We start from the raw sequence: 21,979 nt of genomic DNA, 5'->3' as shown, positions 1-21,979 counted from the left end.
GTAAATATTGCTGGTGTGGAAACTTAACGTGTAATTAGTTTAGGCAATGAGGCCAAATATATATTGTATAGTTTTATAAAAGATTACTTTATAATCTTCTAGAAATCAGAAAAAGTTGATTAACAGTGTTTGACCCAGAACCGAGTGCAGCGCTCAGTATTTACCCATAAACGCATGATGTACTTTGTAGCTTTTAAGTGTGTGTGTGCAGTAATTCATTTGTAAAGTTGACGGACATTTTGGAGTCCACGAGGATTTCAGCTCAAGGTTTAGACCAAAACAGTAAAAACCGACGCAAGATTGATGTACGTGAGTATGTGCAGCCCGTTTCACCTGCTTGGCCTGTTAATTCATCTTTGTCCCTCTTTCTTTTTGTTTTCATCTCTTTTCCTCTGGCTCCTCTCTGTCTCTCAGTGAGCATGCCAGCAAGTGAGAATGAATCAGTCAACACAGACAATGCCCCCGGGGGAGACGTGGAGGGGGAGACCTGCTGTACCCGGCTAGCGTAAGTTCTTTACCCTCTCTCGTACACACCTCTTCTCGTCCTTCTATCCATCAGCTCTCTCTCTCTCTCTCTCTCTCTCTCCGTCCCCTTCTGTCGATCTCAAGGATGAACTCTGTCATGCATCTTTTCCGTATTGGCACTTGAATGTTAGCCATGTTACAGGTGGCTCTGCCCTTCACTGGTCTCACAAAGCCAGACCTCTGTCCCGTCTGCTGTTTCCGGAGGAGGTTCTTCTTATTTTAACAGCTAATTAAATTACTCCTTTTCCAAAGAAATCTGTGACCTTGATGAAACGGAGGTCGGGCTAAGAGGAATTAAACCAACACGTATTCTTTGTTCTAGTACACTGCAACTTAACAACCCCATTGACGTTGGCTGGATCTTTTTTGCTTTTTGGCCTCATTTTTAATAATAAAATATGAATATGTCACAAGGTATGAAATATCTGTATATCTGCATTGAATTATGAAAAGGTTTCATACATCGAAGGATCACAGAAATTTTACTTTACTTGTAAGGTCCCAGAATATGTCTGAGACGTTCTTTGCTGAAGGCATTATATTAATTAATTAACAGAAGAAGAATTGAGAGAAGAGGTCAAAGTGTCTTTTGAATCCCGTATCGACAAAGAACGTTTGACCTTCATTTGGAGGATACAAAAAGCAGAAAACCAGAACATCTCTCATGTCTACGTCTCATCTAATAGTAATCCATGTATTTTTTTCCTTTTATTCGCTCCGTCTGTTTCTGCTCCCCCCCCACCCCCCTTTGTGTGTTTGTTAGCAAAGTGCTTTCCTCCTCCCCTGTGGGAGCTCACAAACAGCTGACTCACTTGCTCTTGTCCTCCCCCCTCCCCCCTCTCTCCTTTCATTTATTTTTGTACATTATTCAAACAAGTGCATTGATTTCTTTCTTAGACAGAAGGCCACGCAGGAGCCGTGACCCCGGCGCCCCACTTCAGCACACACGAGCAAACACCTACATACCAAACGGTGCATCGCTGTGACCGGAGCAGAATAGAGTAGAATTGAATAGAGAAAGTTACTGTAAAGTGAATCAAGAGAGCTCTTGATTCACTTTAGCCAGAAGGTAGACTTCGATGGCACACTGTTGTTTATCTGTACTCTTGCTCTACATCTGTTACTTTTGTCTTTGTTATGTTGTTTATTTTTATTTGTCCCATCAGACCAAAACTACTCAAAACAAGTCTATAAACACATAACGCCAAACAGAAGCTATAGCGAAGCCACCAAATTAGTCATTTGAATAGTTAATTCAAAAAATGTATGTTGCACCATGTTGTAGCTATTGTCAATCTGCAATTTACTTTCACAATTTAGTGATAAATGCCTATTATATTTTCCCAGAAGCCAAGTTGACAACTTCAAATGTTTTATTTTGTCCAGTCTACATTCCAAACCCGAAATTATGCATTAATAATAATTGATTTAATATCACACATGATAACGAACCTGGCAAATGCTTTCCATTTTTGCTTAAGAAATGACTAAATTGGGTACAAGGTTATCAAAATCGTAGCAGCTCAAGAGCTCACTGAAGGCCGCTCAGTGCAACGTTAATTTGTGCAGAGGTTTCCATGTTAAAAACCTCTCATTCTACTGCAGCAGGGGTCTGACCCAGTCAGTCCTGGTCCTGGTTCTCCCGTGCTATATTGGAAAGTGTCAATCATCTCGCTGACTGGTCTAATTTGCTTATGTCGGTCATATGGAGGTTTCAGACTTTTTCAGATCCAGGTAAAGGTTCCTCACAGTAACTTAAATCATTGTGTGCATTGAAGATGTAATATTACCCAATACGAGTTGTATCACTAAATGCTTCTTATCACGTCCTTGTGTACCAATACACATTGTAATGGCACACGGTATCATTTTCTCACTCTTAACTTCTAAAATGGCTGCAGAATGAACATCTATTGCTGGGTCTACTACGCTCTACAGCATCGATCTCCTTTTTTAGGAACCACAATAGAGCTTCAAAATTTGCAACTGCAATACTCTTACTGAAATAAGTGGCTTTCGCGGTAATCAGACCGTCCTAAACCGAATGAACGGCAAACCTTGCCAAGAAATACGAGCCCTCATCCTTCCTTCGTGTGACTGTTTTTGCCTCGGGGCATTCGCTCACACTATTAGGAGATAAATCTGGAGACTTTCAGTGTTTGTCAGTTCTTCTTCACATTGCTGTGGAGACAGACCTCGGGGTAGGAGCGACTTCGACGCCCGCTGATCTCCATAATCGAGATGGACACATAGAGAGAGGAGACAAGTGTACTGTCAGCCTCCATATCCAGCCAGTCAGTCATTTTATTCTACTGTTGAGTCAGTCAGTAAGCCATTTCATTGCTTCAGTCGGCCAGCGGGTTTTACAAACCCAAGCAGTGCACAGCTGCTCACAACAACTCCCTTCAAGCTCATTACAGAGCTGTGATACGACGAAGTTCTCTTTTGCTTCATGGAACATCCTTTGGCTCAGAGGAGCGTCGGCCTATAATGTTACCAGCATGTGGCACAAGTTGCCCCATGGTTAGATCCGGTTACTCAAACATTACAGCAGATATGTGTCAAATTTCCACTGTGGGAATTTCTGTCTTGTCCTCTTTTCTCTTCTCTTCTCTTCTCTTCTCTTCTCTTCTCTCCTCTCCTCCCAGAGACAATAGCTTCCATAATCTCTTGTCTTCTGTACTCTATGTATGTACCTTTTGCTGTTACAATGGTGAATAATCAACATACACTGTGTTTTTTCACACCAGGACTGATTGGAGGAAAGCCAAACTTAGAGCATTTTTTTTCTTTTGACTGGATGCCACTGTCTATATGTTTTCTTGGAGTGATTTGTTCCAAAGAAAAGTGGGTGAATTACTGATGTTCATTCAGTTCTGGAGAACAAATACCAGACAGTCAGCGTTTATGCTTGATTAGCTTAGTTCACCTCAGCCTCTAAACTAGAACATGTCTTTTTGGTTATTAAGCAAGTGCATTTCAAAAAGGCAGGAAATTCTGGATCCACAGTAAGTTGTTGAAGCAACATACATTTGCTCAGGCAAATATCACTCTCCAATCACCCCTTTCATGTTGTGTACCTGTCTATGTGTGTGTCTGTTTGTGTGTGTGTGTGTGTGTGTGTGTGTGTGTGTGTGTGTGTGTGTGTGTGTGTGTGTGTGTGTGTGTGTGTGTGTGTCTGTGTGTCTGTGTGTCTGTGTCTATAATCCATTCTGTTTTCTGTGTTCCAGAAATAGGATCTCCAAATCCAAGTTCAGGTTAGTACATGTTATCACCTTCACCTGTTATTCACCTGCTCCAATGTCTCCACTGCTGTGGTACTTGTATGGTCGCTGGATGTGTGTGTGTGTGTGTGTGTTTCCTTGTCTACAGTCACGCAAAGGAAACAGACAAACAGACAGAAAGAGAGAGCTTTGCTCTGTAAAGGAATAGCTCAACTTTTAGAATATACAGTTACTTTCTTTCTTGCAAAGAGTTAGATGAGACGATCAATCCAACTCTCATGTCTTTATGGTAAATATCAATCTACAGCCAGTTAGCTTAGCCGAGAACCAAGACTGGAAGCATGGGGAAACAGCTTGTGTCTTTCCCCAAAAAAAAGAATATTTCTTAGAAGAAGTTTGGTCATTTTCTAGAAAGATGATGAGATCTATTGTTCCTATCAGGGACAGAAAAATGTTGTACATGTTAATATGAAATAATTACTGTAACACGGGTTGTTTTGGAAGGCTACAGAATATGTTTCCTCAAATAAAAAAACATAGACATTAGAAATTTACTTTTCTGTCACATGCAGTGTGTGTGTATCATGGAGAAGCAATACATTACTTTAAATATCTCATACACACTCAGAAAACTGGTGAAACATGGATTGTGTACAGGCAAAGAAGAATAACACTTCCTGGAAAAGGACAGATGATTGATTAGGGCAGTTATGGTCTGGATTCATTTAGTTGTTATGAATAAATGCTGATTGGTTTGATAGATTTCCTGATAGATCTTCTTGTAATTACACGCTGCTGTTTGAATTGCAGTCACGCAATCACCGGTACATCGGTGTAGGTGAACATTGCTGTGACCCTTTAAGTGGAGTGCTTCACTTAGATGTGAGTGCGAGGTGTGAAGCTGGCAATTACCAGAAACAACAACTCTGAGTTCTTAACAGTAGTGGGCAGGAAAAGTGCAAACGACCTTATGTACATAACAACACCCAACAACATGGTGAATTGTCTAAAATGAAAGATTGTTTGTTTGTTTTTACGCTAAAATGAACACATTTTTTTCATTTCAAGCAGGAATTTCCTTTGAAGTGAGAATAACAGTCTGACATATTTCAGTTAAAATGTGTTCCTTCAATCATTTCATAAAAATAAGCAATCCTTTTTTTGCCTCAAATGGTGCATATTCTGCAACAAATCTCATCATACTGGCTTTTTCTTGGTGTGAAATGTCTTTGAGGATGACTAACTGCTCCACAGCTCAACAAGATACTGCACCGGCCAAGGGATGATGTCATCACTACCTTGTAGACAGACTGATTGACTCTTCTTCTTTTTCTTCTCTCTTATCCGCTGTTTGTTTTTCCTTCTCTTTTTCACATGTTTCTTTTGATAATTCTTTTTTTCTTTCTTATTTCTTCCCTCATGGGCCTCTCCTCTTTCTTTTTCTCCCTTGTCTGCGTCTCTGCTCTCTCTCCCCCACGTCCCTCCTTTTCCCCACCTCTCCTCTCTCCTTTCCTTACTCACCTCTCCATCCCTCAATCTCTGCTTCTTCGTCCTCAGTCGATACTCTCGGAGGTGGAACAGGCTGTGTAGGAGGAAGTGCCGGGCAGCGGTCAAATCCCAGGTTTTCTATTGGCTGGTCATCTTCCTGGTTTTCCTCAACACTCTGACCATCGCCTCTGAACATCACCAGCAGCCTCAGTGGTTAACGGAAGTCCAAGGTACGTGAGCAAGCACATGCACACCTACATTCACGTACGCACAAACACTGACAGACCTCTTTTCCTTCTGATCGAAGCTAAATTCACCTTTTTGCATTGCATTTCCTTTTCCGCCATTTCTCTTTTGACACACCTTTATATTCTTACCTTGTTTCCTCTTTCCGAACCCCTCCACGTTCCTCTTTTCTTACCACCCTGTCTTTCTTCCTCCTCAGACATAGCCAACAAGGTGTTGCTCGCACTCTTCACTGGTGAGATGCTGTTGAAGATGTACAGTCTGGGTCTGCAGGTCGGTGGCTGAGCATTATTTTCCTCAAAATGAGTTGTATGGGAAAAGATTGTATGGTTTGTCAAGAGAATTGTAAACTCCTTTCTCAGGCATTTGCTACCTTAAATTGTTCTCCCCTCTAAACTCTCTACAGGCGTACTATGTCTCGCTCTTCAATCGCTTCGACAGCTTTGTAGTATGTGGAGGAATTCTTGAGACCATTCTGGTGGAAACCAAGATCATGTCTCCTCTCGGCATCTCAGTGTTGCGCTGCGTACGCTTGCTGAGAATCTTCAAAATAACCAGGTTAGTTGATACGTTTTGAATATTGACAATTATCGAGTATCCCTTTGTCCTGCCACACACACACACCTTAACATTTGAAAGTCACCTCTTGCTAGACTGGATACTGAAACACATTAGCAACTATTGTATTGCCAAATGTCTTCAGGAAACAAATACAATGGCAAACATATACACATAAATGTTTATTCATCTTCTTTTACACCTGTATGTACTTCTATTTGTGTGCATGCTCCCACGGTAACTGGATGTCTCGCCCACAGATACTGGAACTCCCTGTCCAACCTGGTGGCATCCCTTCTAAACTCTGTTCGCTCCATTGCTTCCCTGCTGCTCCTGCTCTTCCTCTTCATCATCATCTTCTCCCTGCTCGGCATGCAGCTGTTTGGGGGGAAGTTCAACTTCGACGAGACCAGACGGAGCACCTTTGACAACTTTCCCCAGTCATTGCTCACTGTGTTTCAGGTAATGAGACTGCAAATGTGTCCGGTCTGCGTCTTGTTTTTCTTGGTCTGTCTTCTATTCTCAGCTTGTGTCCATAAAATGATGACCATCGTCATCTCCTATGTACCGTGCAACAATTTATTGAATGTGGAGTCGACCAGTGATGTGAAATGTAATATGTGACAAGGATGTGACTTCTTTCCAATGAAGATTTTAATTCAAATTCTTTTTCCACAGATCCTAACGGGAGAGGACTGGAACTCTGTGATGTATGATGGTATCATGGCGTACGGTGGACCATCCTTCCCCGGCATGCTGGTCTGCATCTACTTTATCATCCTCTTCATCTGCGGAAACTGTATCCTGCCTCAACAGAGTCCTCTGTAAAGTAGCTACATAACAGCCTATGACGTGGATCTGAAGAGAGGTGGAGGGCTGATGAGTGATGACAAGAACTGAAAAATGTTAACGTCTGGAGCAAAGAGAAACGTGTTGCTTTTCTGATTCTCTTCAATTGCATCCTATCAAGCACATAACAGTGTGCCTGGTTGTGATTTGATTTACATCTTTCCCCTATTTGGGATGCATGATATCACTCATGAAGCCCACATTGAGTATCTCTACTCAAGCAGTTCAGTGTATTTCAGATGCAGAAAGATTACTAATTATCCACTTAGCATCCCAGGATCTGGTGGGCCAGTAACATCCTTAGCTTCAACCATCTGAACAGATATCTTACTGAATGTCTTCTTGGCCATTGCTGTCGACAATCTGGCTGACGCTGAGAGCCTGACATCCGCCCAGAAAGAGGAGGAAGAGGAGAAGGAGAGGAAAAAACTCGCCAGGTAAAGCGGAAAGAGAAAGAAAGACAGTTACCTGAGCAAAAGGAAGAGAAGAAAATAGAAACTGTTTTGGTCTGACATAACACCAGAAACAAATGGTAGGGAGTGAGAGTTTTCCTATTCTCACCATTCTGGATAGGCAGGCCTTTAAGGATGCTGATACTGGATTAAAAACGCTTCACAATTAGAATACAAACATATTATTATGTTTTAGAGTGAGGCTGACATTTGTCTGCTTAGCATTTGTGTCTAAACCAATTTTATTGGGTAATTTTAGAGCCTCACTCAGTACAACGGTAATTTATCAGCAATGGTAATGTGAGATTTTAGTCCAGCTGAGGAAGATTGTGTCTCAGCGGCACAAATCATTAAATGTCTCCTTTTTGGTTAGAGTCAGTATTGATCTGAAAGAGAAAAAAGTGTAATGGAAAACAACCAATTGACTGCTCACCCTGTATTTGACTGTGATTATAACAGCACATCCACCATCAATGAAAATCAAAGTGTGTATTAATTCCTGCTGCTGAAAATTTAAATGTGATTCAATACACATCAGCAGATTAATGAGACTAACATTGCTAGGGTTAAGAGAAGGAAAACATCTTATAATCTTCTTTTCCTTCCTCTTTCTCCAGGTTGGCCAGTCCAGAGAAACGTCATGCCAACGAGAAGCCGCCTCTGGAGGAGGTGAAGAAGAAGGAGAAGAAGAAGAAGAAGGAGAAGATAGAGCTGAAGTCCATCACCTCTGATGGAGAGACAAACACTGCTACTAAGGTACATCTCAAGAAAGTCCAAAGTAATCACAGACCTCAAAAAGCAGAAGCATGAGTTAAATAAACATAATGCTCTCTCTGCAGATTACCATGGATGACTACGGTGGAGATGAGAGTGAAGAGAAGAACCCATATCCTGCCAATGATTACATAGGTAACCCACACACCAGATGTATGCACTGTGTTAATGCAGGAAGGGTTAGATGAAAACTAACTATAACAAATGCAAAGATACAAGATGTACTGTGTACATATTTATTTTGAGAGTAAAGGAACTACTCATCCCATAAACTATTGCGAATGGCAACTCGCTGCCTCCTGAAAAAAGGTTGAATTTCCTGTTGAAGTTTACAAGTTTGCCCAGTTTTAAATCCAGAACCAGACATCATGAGGCAGCACGTGCAAGCATGTACACTCAATAGCCATTTCCATGGTAATCGCAGCCTCCACCAATCAGCGACGTCGCTGTTACACTTAGGGTTGGGGTAGTGTCGTATTTCTCATTGGCATCCCCATTAAAATGTTTTTCTTAAAACAAGGTTGCTGTGAAACAGACTTGTTGCTTTTACAGGAGCATGTACGGTCAATTTAGTTTGTGGTACCTTGGATGGTTCCGACATTATGGCTAGTAATACAAACTCTCGATTCAGAATATAAATAGGATTTTCACCTCTGGAACCTTCCTTTCTCAACAACAGTCTTTTAATGTATTGCTTAACATCAGTGTCAACAGGTTGCAAAGGTTCCTTTGTGTGACTTTCTGCTCAGGCACAAAGTTCCACTAATTGTCATAATTCTATTTCCTTCTATTAACTCAAACTATTCACTTTTTCCTCCCTCTCATCAGGAGACGAAGAGGACGAAGAGCCAGAGATGCCAGTGGGGCCGAGGCCCCGGCCCCTCTCCGACATTCATCTGAAGGAGAAGGCCATTCCCATGCCTGAGGCCCGCGCCTTCTTCGTCTTCAGCCACACCAACCAGTAAGAGGACCCTTCTATCGAACCTTCATTTCCCCCCCGCCCTCTCCTGATTTTATCCAATCTGTCTGTTTCTGCCCATATTTTTCCATCCTCATGGTTCCCGTCTCTATGTGATTGTATAAAATGCCCTATTATTATCATAACCAGTGACTTAAATGTGTTTTTCCCACTTTGTTTCTTAGATTCAGGGTTCTGTGCCATAAGATTGTCAACCACAACATCTTCACAAACCTCATCCTCTTCTTCATCCTGCTCAGCAGCATCAGTCTGGCAGCAGAAGACCCGGTCAAAAACGACTCCTTCAGAAACCAGGTAACACATACAATATATATTAATAACTATTAGAAAAACTATATTAAAGTATAAATGCAGTATAAATGCATATAAGACCCAATATACTGTACATTAAGGCACAGACAGAGGCAAACATTGTACTCATCATTAGTTGCCCACACGCATTAATTCTGTGCTAAATGGATTATAACCGACAGCAACATATAGAAGAACCAACGCTTATTGTGACTGGCCTGTTACACTTAATGAGATCTCTTCCAGAGTAGTGTAACCCAGATTAACTTCATGTTAGAAAGACGTGAAACGTCTGTTCAGCTTTGTCTTGTCAATTGAACTCTTTAAAAAAGAATGTTTTATTAAGCCAGACTGGCAACTTAACATTAACACATGCAGCCAAGAAATAAAGTTAAAATGTTGTTATTTTTTGACTATCCCCTATTTAACCAAGACTGCATTCCTTGTATTAATAAGAAATTGTATATATTTGCATGCAACAGCTAAGGCTGTATACTTAGCCTGAGGCCAAATTTCTAATTGTATTCATGGAGACAACGTCTTCACTGCAGTCATGGAGCACCATACTGCTTATACATTTTGTTTAGTGTTTATGAGTATAATTGGTGAGCTGAAGTCTAATGCAAAGACTGAGCTCTGTGTGTGTTACTGGTCTACCCAGGTCAGTTTCATTCAGCCTTGGAACATGTTGTACAACCTCAGTCACAATTTTGTCTTAGGGTTAGTATTATTACAAATACAACGGATGCCATTGAATATTTTTTTTTTCCCAGGAATAATATTGTGTAGTGTACATTAGTCCAGCACTATCATGGAAATGGTATCCCTAAACTAAAAACAATGATTCTCTTTGTTGCTTTTCTAGATCCTGGGCTATGCAGACCATGTCTTTACCGGACTCTTCACCATAGAGATCATTCTTAAGGTAGTATTTAATGTTTGTGAGATATGATAAGGTCTTATGATCTGTAAGTACTACAGTATTCATTTGAATTACGTTCATGTGGTCCCAGACATCTTTTGAAACAGCGTTCACATGTAGGATAGCAATAGGGACTGAGTGAAAAACAATATTCAATGTTTGTTGCAAACTGGTTGATGTGCATGGCGAGAAAGCTTTGCTGCATCCGGACCAAAGATATCAGATAACTTCAAGTATGTGTCCTTGGTAGTGGACCCTTCCTTAAAAATAGTTAAAACAATGACCAACTACTTGCAGATAATATGAAATCCCTGCTCAGTGTTAACAATAAGGCAGTCAGTATCACTTTGCATAATATCTGTTCCCCATCTACACTACTAACTGACTTGATACTTCTTTAGTTCTCTAAATTGTGAACTTTGACCCCTACAGATGACAGCCTATGGGGCCTTCGTCCATAAAGGTTCATTCTGTAGAAACTATTTCAATATTTTGGACCTGGTGGTTGTCAGTGTGTCTCTCATCTCCTCTGGAATACAGTGAGTGCAACATAATGTTTCCTAATGCATGTTTTATGCTTTTGTCCCATTTGAGTCATTCGCCGCTTCACCGTATTTGAATCAAAGTTTGTGCACTGCTATAACCAACATTTTTTGGCAGCAATTCCAAGCGACTTCATCAGTGAACAAACATACATTTGTGTTATTGCATGTTAAAAGACTGGACTAGGCAGCCATATAATGGCTAGTGCATGAGACACTAGTCCAGTCCAAGAGCACATAAATCAGGTTGTAAAGTGTCAAAGTGAGGGAAACGATTTTGTTCATGTAAATTGCCCGATTCTTCACACTTCTCTCTATTCTCTAACAACTTTACACTTCATTACTCCATTCCTCTTTTTCTCTTTGTGATGTTTATTGAATATGTGCACTGCTTCTTGTAGCAATTAACTCCTTGAAATGCTGTGATATTTCTGATGTTTAATATGCTATGCTACACTCTCTGTCTCTAATGCTTAATAGCCTAGACTTCTCGACGTAAGTCCATATTAGTCCACATTAATAACCCCCTTAACAAACCTTCACCTTAACTGTGTAAAGTTGTCACTCTTGATTTGGTATTTCTATGGCCTTGGAGAGTTTTAGTCAAAGTCTTCTTCAGAGCAAGACCAAAAATCACAAGGCTGAAATCTCTGACGTTGTGACCGGGCAAAGGTTTAGTGAGATTATTCTGTAATGATAATAAATGGGTGATTTGCTATTATGAACACATGGTAGGCATTTTCACCAAAAATACAGTATCTCTATTCAGGCATCATCCTAATTGGTTTGGATGCAGAGATTGTTTTGTTTCCTGGGGGAGTGGTTCCCCTGAGTCCTCTAAGACTGTACTCACCCGTCACATCTAGTGAACGTTTGTGTGTTTGTTTGTCTATTCTTTGACATATTTTTGGGGGCCAGCGTAAACTCAGTTCTCATATTTCTGGATAAGCTAAACTCTCCTGGGCTATAGAAATGACACCTTAATGCTAAAACTCAGTGGTTTTGCCTGTTAAAAGTAGTACGTGTGTGGGATTCTTCTTGAATACATCACAGTCAAATTAATTGTGATGGTGCTGCGTTTAGTAGTGTGTATAAACAGATCTTTTTGACTCCAATCTCAGGATTTACTGTACATTTTCCTTCAATACTGTGACTACCCAATATATCTCTGGGGATGTACTTTAAATATATAGCTCTCTTGCCATGTTTCCATTTAAGTATCTGTGCTCGTGGAAGTACAGCTGAAGAAACAGCAACGCTTTATAAAGAAGTTAGTAATTGAACATGCAAAATGACCAGTTGTAAAACTAATAACAAGGTCAGGTGTTTCTGCTGTCATCCTGTGTAGTCTCGTGATAGTGTGGGTTGACAGCATGAGGCGAACATTAGGTCACATAAAATAACTATATGTGGTTTTTTTTTTTTTTACTATTATTGCTGGACAAAAACTTTATTTTTGCTTCCTATGGAAACCATTTAGAATCAAAGAGCGTGTAACAGGTTAATCTTTCCCTTCAACCCAGTCGAGTATAAAACATCTTCACAGCTGGTTTGACTGATATGATGCTGATGAATTCCTACTGCACATGAACTACCTTTAACTGCCCTTAAACTTTACCTTCCTGTGTAAAATGTTGCACAACGGGTCTTTCCTTACTTTCTGTTTAATTAAAACTTGACACAGAGTAATGTCATTCCCTTTAAATCACTCCCTTAAAAGGATACACTGACATTTTGAATGCTCTTTTTTTTCACTCTACCATAGGAAAACGTTTTCGTATTTGTTCTCCAGTTAACTGAATAATTGGCCTATTAACCTTTCACACTGATATAAAGGTAAAAGATAAATGGCAAGCTCGAAGTTTAGCACGTTTGACACCCGTTAACGTCACACAGTAATGAAACACTTAGGGGGCTTCAGATTACCAATGGACCAATGTTCCAGCTTTTTCCAAATAATTGTTGTAAAATTCAAAATGTCAAGGTATTCATTTGATTCTTTTGGTTAGTATGTTAAAACCTTTTCCTTTGAACCATGTCCTTTAAAAGGTCACACGCTGTTTGACCTTTGGCTTAAACTCTCTTACAGCACAGTAACTCTCTGTTTGGCTGTTTGTGTTTTTGTGTTGGTCTACCTGTGTTATACGTGTATGTGTTTGTGTATGTTTTATTACATAAACACGTTTAGACTTTTGTATTTACTAGTGTAAACAAATGATATTAAAACGCATTATTAATGTATGACTAATGGCCCCTTATGACATGGTCCATAACCTGATTTCCATAGATAATCAGTACTTTTTCAGTACAGTAACATTTCAGAGGAGGTGCAACAAGTATAGTATATCATCATTTCTTTGGTAGGAAGAATCTACCGAACCAGACTAATCCGGTTGTAATCCGGTTGTAGCCTAATAAAGGTTGACTTCTTGAGATTAATGTGAACGTCTGCCAATCTCCTGTTAATAATCTGTCTTTATTACGTAGCATAGTGGTAAGGGTAGTGTGATGATACGCTTCATTGCTTTCAGCATACATTCTGTCAAGGTGATATTTTTATAAAAACATATATTCTTGACTTTGCCCAAGTTAAGTTAAGTTTACTCTTCTTAAAGAGAATCATTGCTATTCTCAGTTATTATTTGTTTAAGTGTTATTTTATACTTTTTGTTGAGTGTCAGATGTGATTTGGTTGTTTAGTTTACTTAATTTTCATTTACTTAGCTTTTGTGAGTTGTCTCGATCTCAACAGTGCTTTTAAACTCATGCTACAGTATGTGTAAACAAACTGTAGCATGAGTGTGACTTCAACATGAGTGTGACTTGTCTCAACCTTGCAAATATGTCTTAATAGTAAAAGGTGTGTTTGATGGTCAGTAGTTAAATCCCATTTGTGTTTCAGGTCCAGTGCAATTAATGTGGTGAAGATCCTGAGAGTCCTGCGAGTGCTCAGACCCCTGAGGGCCATCAACAGAGCCAAAGGCCTGAAGGTTCGAGCACATAACACATACATATTCTCTTCTTAACAAAAAAAAGCCCCGCCCGTAATACTCACTATCCTTTTTGGGGCATTTCCCAGCATGTAGTGCAGTGCGTCTTTGTGGCCATCCGGACCATCGGCAACATTGTCATCGTCACCACGTTGCTCCAGTTCATGTTTGCATGTATCGGAGTACAGCTCTTTAAGGTAGGAGGAAAGGAGGGAAAGGTCACCACTGATAATGTCGTAATCATGTTCTTTTTAATACTGATTTACTACATTTCTATGTTTTTCCATCAGGGCAAGTTCTTCTTTTGTACCGACAGCTCTAAACAAACTCAGGCAGGTTGCAGGTAAGAGATCACTCCTGCAAGCCTGCTCGTTAAACTCATTCTTATAGCCTAACTACTGGATAAAACGTGTGTGTGTGTGTGTGTGCACTTGTATTCACAGGGGCTACTACATAATGTATAAGGATGGTGATGTGACGAAGCCTGAAAGAGCCCACAGAGAGTGGGAGAACAGTGACTTTAACTTTGACGACGTCCTGCAAGGCATGATGGCTCTGTTTGCTGTGTCGACCTTTGAGGGCTGGCCAGGGTGTGTGTCTACAAACAAACACGATGTGTTTTAATCTGCATACTGTATGTCCACTGTGTGCTTGTTTTTTCAGTTTTACAGCAACGTCCTGGTTGCTACCCGACACATTCCACTAATTCAAGTTTTTTACTGGATTAATTGAGGGTTTCCTCTCACCCTCTTTCTGCCCTAAAATCTCCAACTCCCTTTCCGTGAATGAATCTGTCACTTCCCTCCCTCAGGTTACTGTACCGGGCCATAGACTCTCATGCTGAGGACGTCGGGCCCGTCTACAACTACCGCGTGGTCATCTCCATCTTCTTCATCATCTACATCATCATCATCGCCTTCTTCATGATGAACATCTTCGTCGGTTTCGTCATCGTCACATTCCAGGAGCAAGGAGAGCAGGAATATAAGAACTGTGAGCTGGACAAGAATCAGGTAGTGCTTGTGTCTGTTTTATATCAACTATTATTTAATGTGTGCACACTGTTGTGTGCGTATAACTGCAGTTTGTTATGCTTTTGTTAAGCAGTAAGATAGACATGAAGGAGAAGGTTTCAGGTTAAAGTAGAGGGAGAGTGACTGCCATTCTGACTGAAGTGGGAAAGTCATTCTGTCATTCAGGCGGCACAAGGGAGAGGGAATGGAGGCCAGGCAGTGGGGCTGAGACATGGTAAAATCTGGAGAGGCTGAACAAGAGTTTTAGAGGCTGAACTACTTGAGGAGTGCAGCCAGGAGGGAGCTGCAGCAGTTCAGACAGAAGAAGAAACTAAAGCTTAAAGAAAGAGATGAGCGAAGTCCCTGCAGCGGTGTTTTCTGTGATCATCCGTCTCACTGCAAGAACATGGAGATGCACAAAGAGGATGGAAGAGTAGTCGGGGCTGGAAGATGATTTCATTAGACTGCCGAAAGACAATTCTACAGCTTTTGCTCTACGGTGGACTGAGAACAGAGTGAGACGGAGTTGGGGAGTTGGGGAGTTGGGGAGCTACATAACCAGATAAAGGTTAAAGGCGAACGTGTGTTTGTGCATGCTCACGTGTGTGTGTGTGTGTGTGTGTGTGTGTCACAGCGTCAGTGTGTGGAATATGCTTTGAAGGCCCGGCCGTTGCGTCGCTACATTCCTAAAAACCCTTACCAGTACAAGGTGTGGTATGTGGTTAACTCCACCTACTTTGAGTACCTGATGTTCACACTCATCCTTCTCAACACCATCTGTCTGGCCATGCAGGTGAGTCTCACACATGCATACTCACAGAGCGCGAGTACTCACTCTTAAAATGGGTTCAATATTACAGTTATGGCTTTAAACAACTCCCACGAAGGCCCCCTCCTTTGTGGACAATAACGAGTCGTTTATGTGCGTTTGCAGCATCATGGACAGACAATTCATTTCGATGATGCCATGAACATCCTCAACATGCTCTTCACTGGACTCTTCACTGTGGAGATGATCCTGAAACTGATTGCCTTCAAACCCAGGGTAGGTCCACTTCTCTCGCTGCAGAATAGAATAACAGTCAAACAATACAGTAGAGTAGAACAGCATACTTACTATTACTAATAACTTAGAAACAAATACTATCAAATACTGTATGTTTAAAGCATTGACTCACATTTTCCTGCAAATAACTGCTCCCTGATGTTGAACTGCATATTCATAATCCTTATTTAATTTCCTCCAGATGATGATTGCCATATTGTGAATTGTAAACATGATTAGTGGATGGCATCATGTGGTTTTTAATCTCACTGCTCCCTTGTTACCCTGCTGCTGTTGCTATGTAGCTGTCTGGGTTTATTGGGCCAATCTTCGGACTTCCTGGTGCATCAGTAGCTATTTAAACAGTAACAGATGGGAGTGCCTACCCCTATTACAACAGGGTTAGTCAAAAATACTGGAACACAATCAATAGCAAAAACATAGTTTAATATTATATTTGTACTCTATTGTTACACAGTGCAGGTTGTAAATCCAAAGATGAATATTTATTTAGCGTTATTGATGACTTTTTACTTCAGCTCACTGACTTCTTTAATACACTGAGGTGAGCTGGAGAAATGTGAGGGTGAAATCAAACAGCCTGTTGATGGTAATTTGATCTTCTTTCTTTTGGCTTTCCCTTCCATATACTTGGCAACAGTGTGTCACTTTTACACATTATGCTCATTAGAATCAATACATCAAAACCAAATTCAAAACTATTGGTTATGAATACTCCAGGTTAAAGAAGAACAAAAACACTTTTTCTGAGTGTGAAGGAATATATGTTTTTATTACTTTTTATTTATTTAATATGTGGAGTTAATTACTGTAAGTTATTTGTTGCAATTAATTAATGGCATTCACAAAAATGTCAGTTTTTGGGAAGCCAGGATTTTTTAAACTGCTAATTCAAAGTTAGTTATTTTGTTTTTCCAATTATCTATAACATCCAAATCACCTTCTCCAAAATGTGTTTAGAAAAGAAAGAAGAAGAAATGTACACTTTTATTGATCCCCGTGGGGAAATTCTTCTCTGCATTTGACCCATCCTTAGTTATTAATGTGTATGTATTAAGAAGGATGACATATAGTTATCTGGTAATAACCTTTTAAAATAATGATCTACTTGGACCAATTGGGCTTGGGAATTGACCTCATGCTGCGCTGCATTACGTTATACAATGTTTTCCTCATGTGGGGTTTATTTAAACTGATCAGATCATCTTTTTCAAAGTGTTTTGAAACTTCGTGAATCTTTGCAAGTTGCAAACCTTTAAAAAAATATCCAAACTGAATCCTGTTAAGTCTGTATAATAAGTTAAAGTGCAGCATGTCGACATGTTCCCAAGCCATTTGTACAATGTTAATGACAACGTAACGCACTTCATTTGTGCGTGAGTGAGATGCAACCGTAGGATGTTCCTGGCTTGACCTTGTTAAACTCTTCCGGCACACACAGAGGACCAGCTCACTAACACTTTGACTTCCAGGTATTACAGTCGTCAACACACAAGTGGAATCAGTTCCAGTAACGTTTGCATTTGTACTAATGCTTTTTAACCTTTTTTACAGGTTTCACTGTCTCAGCCTTGTTTCGCAGGTTTTTGTTTTTACTGGGTTGGATAGTTCTGAACACCTGAACACATTTCCTCTCAACTTTTAAAAACAATATGTGTCTAAATTTGTTTTTCAAATCAACTTAATATCTTCGCAAAATGGCTTTTAGATACTAATGCTAAGTTCTATTCATGTTTAACCCTGGTTTGACATTAATATTCTTACACCTCCAAACAACTTAATTTAAACCTCGATAGAGTCCATAAATTATTTGTAATATCTGCATAAGCTTTTATCACGATCCCTTCGTTCCCTCCTGATGTCAGATTAATCTCACTCAGAATCTCTCTGCATCTGTCAATTTACCTGCAACAATTGAGTGGTATTTGTTTGTGCATACATAATAATTTTAAGGACGTTATACCGTTGTTCTGTTGTTGAACCACAGTGTATAGTCTCACATCTCAGTGACCATTCTATTTCCCCTGCTCCAACTTCCAACCATCTTTAAAATACAATAACTAACAGATTTCTTCTTCCAATCTGGTTGCACAACATTGGAATAAACATGGTAACATCATTAGCCTTCCTAGCCCATAGTTATAGAAAACATCTGAATGTGCTATTGGAAAACAGTCCTCCCTGAATCTGATTGTAGATGTAATTTGCTTTACAGTATATGGAAACGTTTCTGAAAAGGCCATGCGCCAGGCCGGTTTCCAAATTACCCTCGTTACATCGTGTCTGCCTCTTCGAATCCAACTATGAAAAAGCTGTGTCTCTGCACCAGAACGTAACAAAGCACTTCTAAGATGCAGCTCCTCTTAAGTACATCAAATATATTTTATTTAACTTTCCCACTCTAAATAGTAATACTGTTTTGGCCTGAAGCTACGTGGATGTTTTTTCATAAATACTCACTTTGTACCGTTAATGATGATAAATTGCTCTCAATAAATTAAACAAACAAAGTGGGCTTTCAGTTGAATCACTGCCACAGCATTGCCGACTTAGATAACTGCCATTTAATAACGGAGCAGGAAATTCAGCTGCACTTGATGAACAAAGCAAAGGAAACCAGATGATTCCGTTCATTAGAATTAAAATGTTTCATGTGTCGGTTCATCAGCTGATTTTTTTGTTCCGTTTCCTCAGTGTACTGTACAACCTCATACCACCTTAATAGGTCTGCGAAGTGGCAGCAGATGTTGTTTTCCTTCTAACCTACCTTTCTTACCCTCCTCCTCCTCCTCCTCCTCCTCCTCCTGCTCACCTCATCCTGTGTAGGGGTACTTTAGTGATCCCTGGAATGTGTTTGATTTCCTCATCGTAATTGGCAGCATAATAGACGTCATTCTCAGTGAGATCAACGTAAGTACGATTCTCACTCTCACTCTCCTTGTCGCTCCCTCTTTCTCTCTGCCTTGTGCCCTCTCGTTCTTCTGAATCTTTCATTTTCTGCCACTATCCTCTCCTTTGTGGCTATTCTGAGTTGTGTTGTCCTGTCTTTTCTCTTCGTCGCTCTTCCTTTTTTCTCTCCCTCTTCTTTTCTCTCCTTCCTTCTTCTCCTTCTCTCCCTCCTTCATCTTTAACTCCAAGATGGCCGCTGCTACTCAGGGGACCCCTAACCACAACCACCTGAGCAAGAAAACAAGCTTCTTCCTGGGTATTTTAAAAAGTAGAGAGAACCGAGGCCGGGTTTAGCGTTGCACACTCAGGGTTCCTGTTTTGCGTCCTCTTTCTTTATTCCTTACAGTATCTCAGATGTTGTCGGGTTCTTAATTTTTTGTCCACTTCATATCCGACTGTGACATGTCCTCAGGTTTTTAATTCCCTCACTAACTGAACTAACTCACTGACCAATCACAAACAGACTTACACATCATTTTTTTAACCACAGCAACAGGGGCGTTTTTTTTGTTGTTGTGATTTTGTTGCAATTTGTTCTGTAATGTTCTTGTTGGTGACATATTCCTCTCATGGACAAGCATGACCGATCGCCGCTGCTCTTCCTGCTGTCCATCTCTTTTAGACTGCCCCTCCTTTCATTTTTTTGCCGTTGAATTTTGTTGATTCTTTCCCTCTCTCCTCCAACTAAAAACTCCAATGCTCATGTATATAATGTTTTTATCTTATTTTTCTCCTCTCTCCTTTAATTTATGTTATTTCCATTTTTTAAATGTCTTATGTTCTGTCCTTTTCTTCTGTTGTTTTTCTGTTCTTTCCACCCCTACGCAGCATTATTTTGTTGATGCATGGAACACATTTGATGCCTTGATAGTTGTGGGTAGCATTGTTGACATAGCGATCACTGAGGTTAACGTAAGTAGTCCAACTCCTTCCCTCCCTTCCTGCCTGCCTGCTCTGCCATTCCCACACACACAAACAGACAGAGTGCCGATACCCATCTCGCATGCTTTCAAATGATTAGGAAACTTCAGCTGCACCACATTTGAACTTAAGCGATGGCCGAATCAGTCTGGCAGAGAAAAAAGCCAGATGTGGTGAAATCAGAACCGAGCATTTCAACATGTGAAATACTGAACAGTTATGCTTGGAGAACATTGACCCTTGACATTTAAATACCTTTTGACATGGTCCGTTTCATTTCTGATTAATAAGTTGGCTGTTGGGGAATTAACATTGGCATCACTCCATTATTCTTATGTTAAAATGTAATGTTAATAACAATGGATGTTCTCATTGATATCCCCCCTTCCAATTCCTGCACTTATATCATGTGCAGTGTGATGAGGCTGACGTTAAAATGTTATTCTCTTAGTTACAGTATTTTGTATAGATTTTCTAATATTTGAAACTGCTTCAGATAGGTATCCAAGCCTCGGTCTGCTGAGCATCAAAAACTATTGCACTTGCCAATAGGACTTATTGCATTTTCTCAGCACATTTTGGTTTGCGCTCACATTTATTTGATCTTTTATCATTGCCACAGGGGATAGTGTCCATTCCCCTGGCATGATGGACACTGTATAGCATGGCAGATGTAAAGATGGCATGTCCAGGCCTGATACTGTATATAATGTTTTAAGAAAGAATCCACATTTTTGAAAAAGAAAAAGATATCCTGGCATGAATACAGATTTTTAAACAATGGTGATTTGACCTAAGGGGCATGAAACGCTCTTAATTCATAAATCGCCAGGAAAACTTTAAATTCAAATGAGAAAAAAAATCAAGTTGCATTTATTTTTCGTAATGTGGGAACAATTTGATCCATAAATGGATTTACTCAGGACCCATGCAATTTATGTAAATGTATGTATGAAATCATTTATTATCGACGAGGAGGCCCTATGGTCAACTGTGGGGCTGAATGAGAATGAATATCCCAAACACAAGTCAAATGTTGAGTGTCTATCGTATTTACACTTCAGTGGTAATTGGTGTTTTATTCATGTGATATTCAAAGTGCTTTTTGGCAGGCTGAGAACCATGCAAACTGTAAAGTGTGTCTGAACAGAACTCATTTTAATGTATTAATAGAAGAGGCCAAATGTTCCTGTGTGAGCTGATTTGCTGGAGAAGAAAATTATTCCTTATTATGATCAGTCCAAAATGTTAAAACACATTATTTTTACTTTCAAGGACTTTTTTTGAGGGAGAGAATATCAGTAATTTCCATTTGATGCCTCGGCTTCTGTCTGCCACACTTGGCAAACATCTCAAGCAGTAAAGGGAAAATTCCTCAGGAGACTGAAAGTAGCGTCAGCTTTCTGAGAGTCTAACTTTTGTATACGTTGTATATTTGTTTCAATTTATGAAGACACTTACTTGCCTTGCTTGGTTTACGCATTACAAACATACCGTACTTATATGTTAAATGTAAGTTATTAGTTCTTAATGTAATTACTGTTCTAGTGCTGAAAACAGACATATTTTGACATTTTGGGAAATACACTGTATTTTCCAAAGCAAAATGAGAAGATGAATAATGTGTCCGTAGTATCAATCTTCTCATCCAACTCTCAGCAAGGCAAATACGTGAATTGCCCTTTATCTAAATTATCAGGTTAGACTGAGACATTGATGTATTTAGGCTCCAACAGATTCTGATTATGTCTAATCGATTATAGATACATTTCTTCTACACGTATAAGTTTAGGTTTACCTAAAATGCTGTCACACCCTCAGCCTGCTGGTTTGAGGACAGGTAGAGAAAGGATGTGAACACATGCTCACCGGTATTTCCCCCTGTGGTGGAATGCAGTGTTTCACCTCAGACAGCACAGGGCAGGAATACAAATACGGTTAGTGTCTCCCAAGGGTGTATGAGCTGGGCTGCTGTGTTCCGGCCTTTAGAAAAGGGAATCCATTTTCCCCATGAGAGGCTGCCAAGCTGCTTAGAAACCACAGCAGGTCATTTCAAAACTGTACTTGGATATTTTATGTTTTATTCAGTCATTCTGTCGAGTTATTACAGGATTGTTATGTCAGGAGAGATGAGATGATAGAGGCGTGTGTAAATATATTCATAGACACTTAACAGAGACATTTCTGTTG

At 40.0% G+C, this 21,979-nt stretch overlaps 1 protein-coding gene across 1 annotated transcript in view; it reads left to right on the top strand.

Annotated features, from left to right (window-relative positions):
• Positions 1–21,979, top strand: part of cacna1c (calcium channel, voltage-dependent, L type, alpha 1C subunit) — a 171,574-nt gene that overhangs the window by 129,695 nt on the left and 19,900 nt on the right. The window contains exons 11-32 of the mRNA XM_034526291.1: positions 415–505; positions 3,756–3,782; positions 5,307–5,467; positions 5,683–5,756; positions 5,890–6,041; positions 6,302–6,503; positions 6,720–6,840; positions 7,213–7,327; positions 7,960–8,098; positions 8,182–8,251; positions 8,945–9,077; positions 9,260–9,389; positions 10,252–10,311; positions 10,741–10,847; positions 13,753–13,840; positions 13,930–14,037; positions 14,131–14,183; positions 14,284–14,430; positions 14,652–14,853; positions 15,488–15,646; positions 15,788–15,898; positions 18,746–18,829. Of these exons, the coding sequence (XP_034382182.1) occupies positions 415–505; positions 3,756–3,782; positions 5,307–5,467; positions 5,683–5,756; positions 5,890–6,041; positions 6,302–6,503; positions 6,720–6,840; positions 7,213–7,327; positions 7,960–8,098; positions 8,182–8,251; positions 8,945–9,077; positions 9,260–9,389; positions 10,252–10,311; positions 10,741–10,847; positions 13,753–13,840; positions 13,930–14,037; positions 14,131–14,183; positions 14,284–14,430; positions 14,652–14,853; positions 15,488–15,646; positions 15,788–15,898; positions 18,746–18,829 (2,534 nt within the window). The remainder of the gene's footprint in view (positions 1–414; positions 506–3,755; positions 3,783–5,306; positions 5,468–5,682; positions 5,757–5,889; positions 6,042–6,301; positions 6,504–6,719; positions 6,841–7,212; positions 7,328–7,959; positions 8,099–8,181; positions 8,252–8,944; positions 9,078–9,259; positions 9,390–10,251; positions 10,312–10,740; positions 10,848–13,752; positions 13,841–13,929; positions 14,038–14,130; positions 14,184–14,283; positions 14,431–14,651; positions 14,854–15,487; positions 15,647–15,787; positions 15,899–18,745; positions 18,830–21,979) is intronic.

Source organism: Cyclopterus lumpus, chromosome 23 (assembly GCF_009769545.1).
Source record: "Cyclopterus lumpus isolate fCycLum1 chromosome 23, fCycLum1.pri, whole genome shotgun sequence".
Lineage (NCBI taxonomy): Eukaryota > Metazoa > Chordata > Actinopteri > Perciformes > Cyclopteridae > Cyclopterus > Cyclopterus lumpus.
Note: the sequence above shows the minus strand (reverse complement) of the source record. Positions and strands in the feature narration are given on the sequence as shown.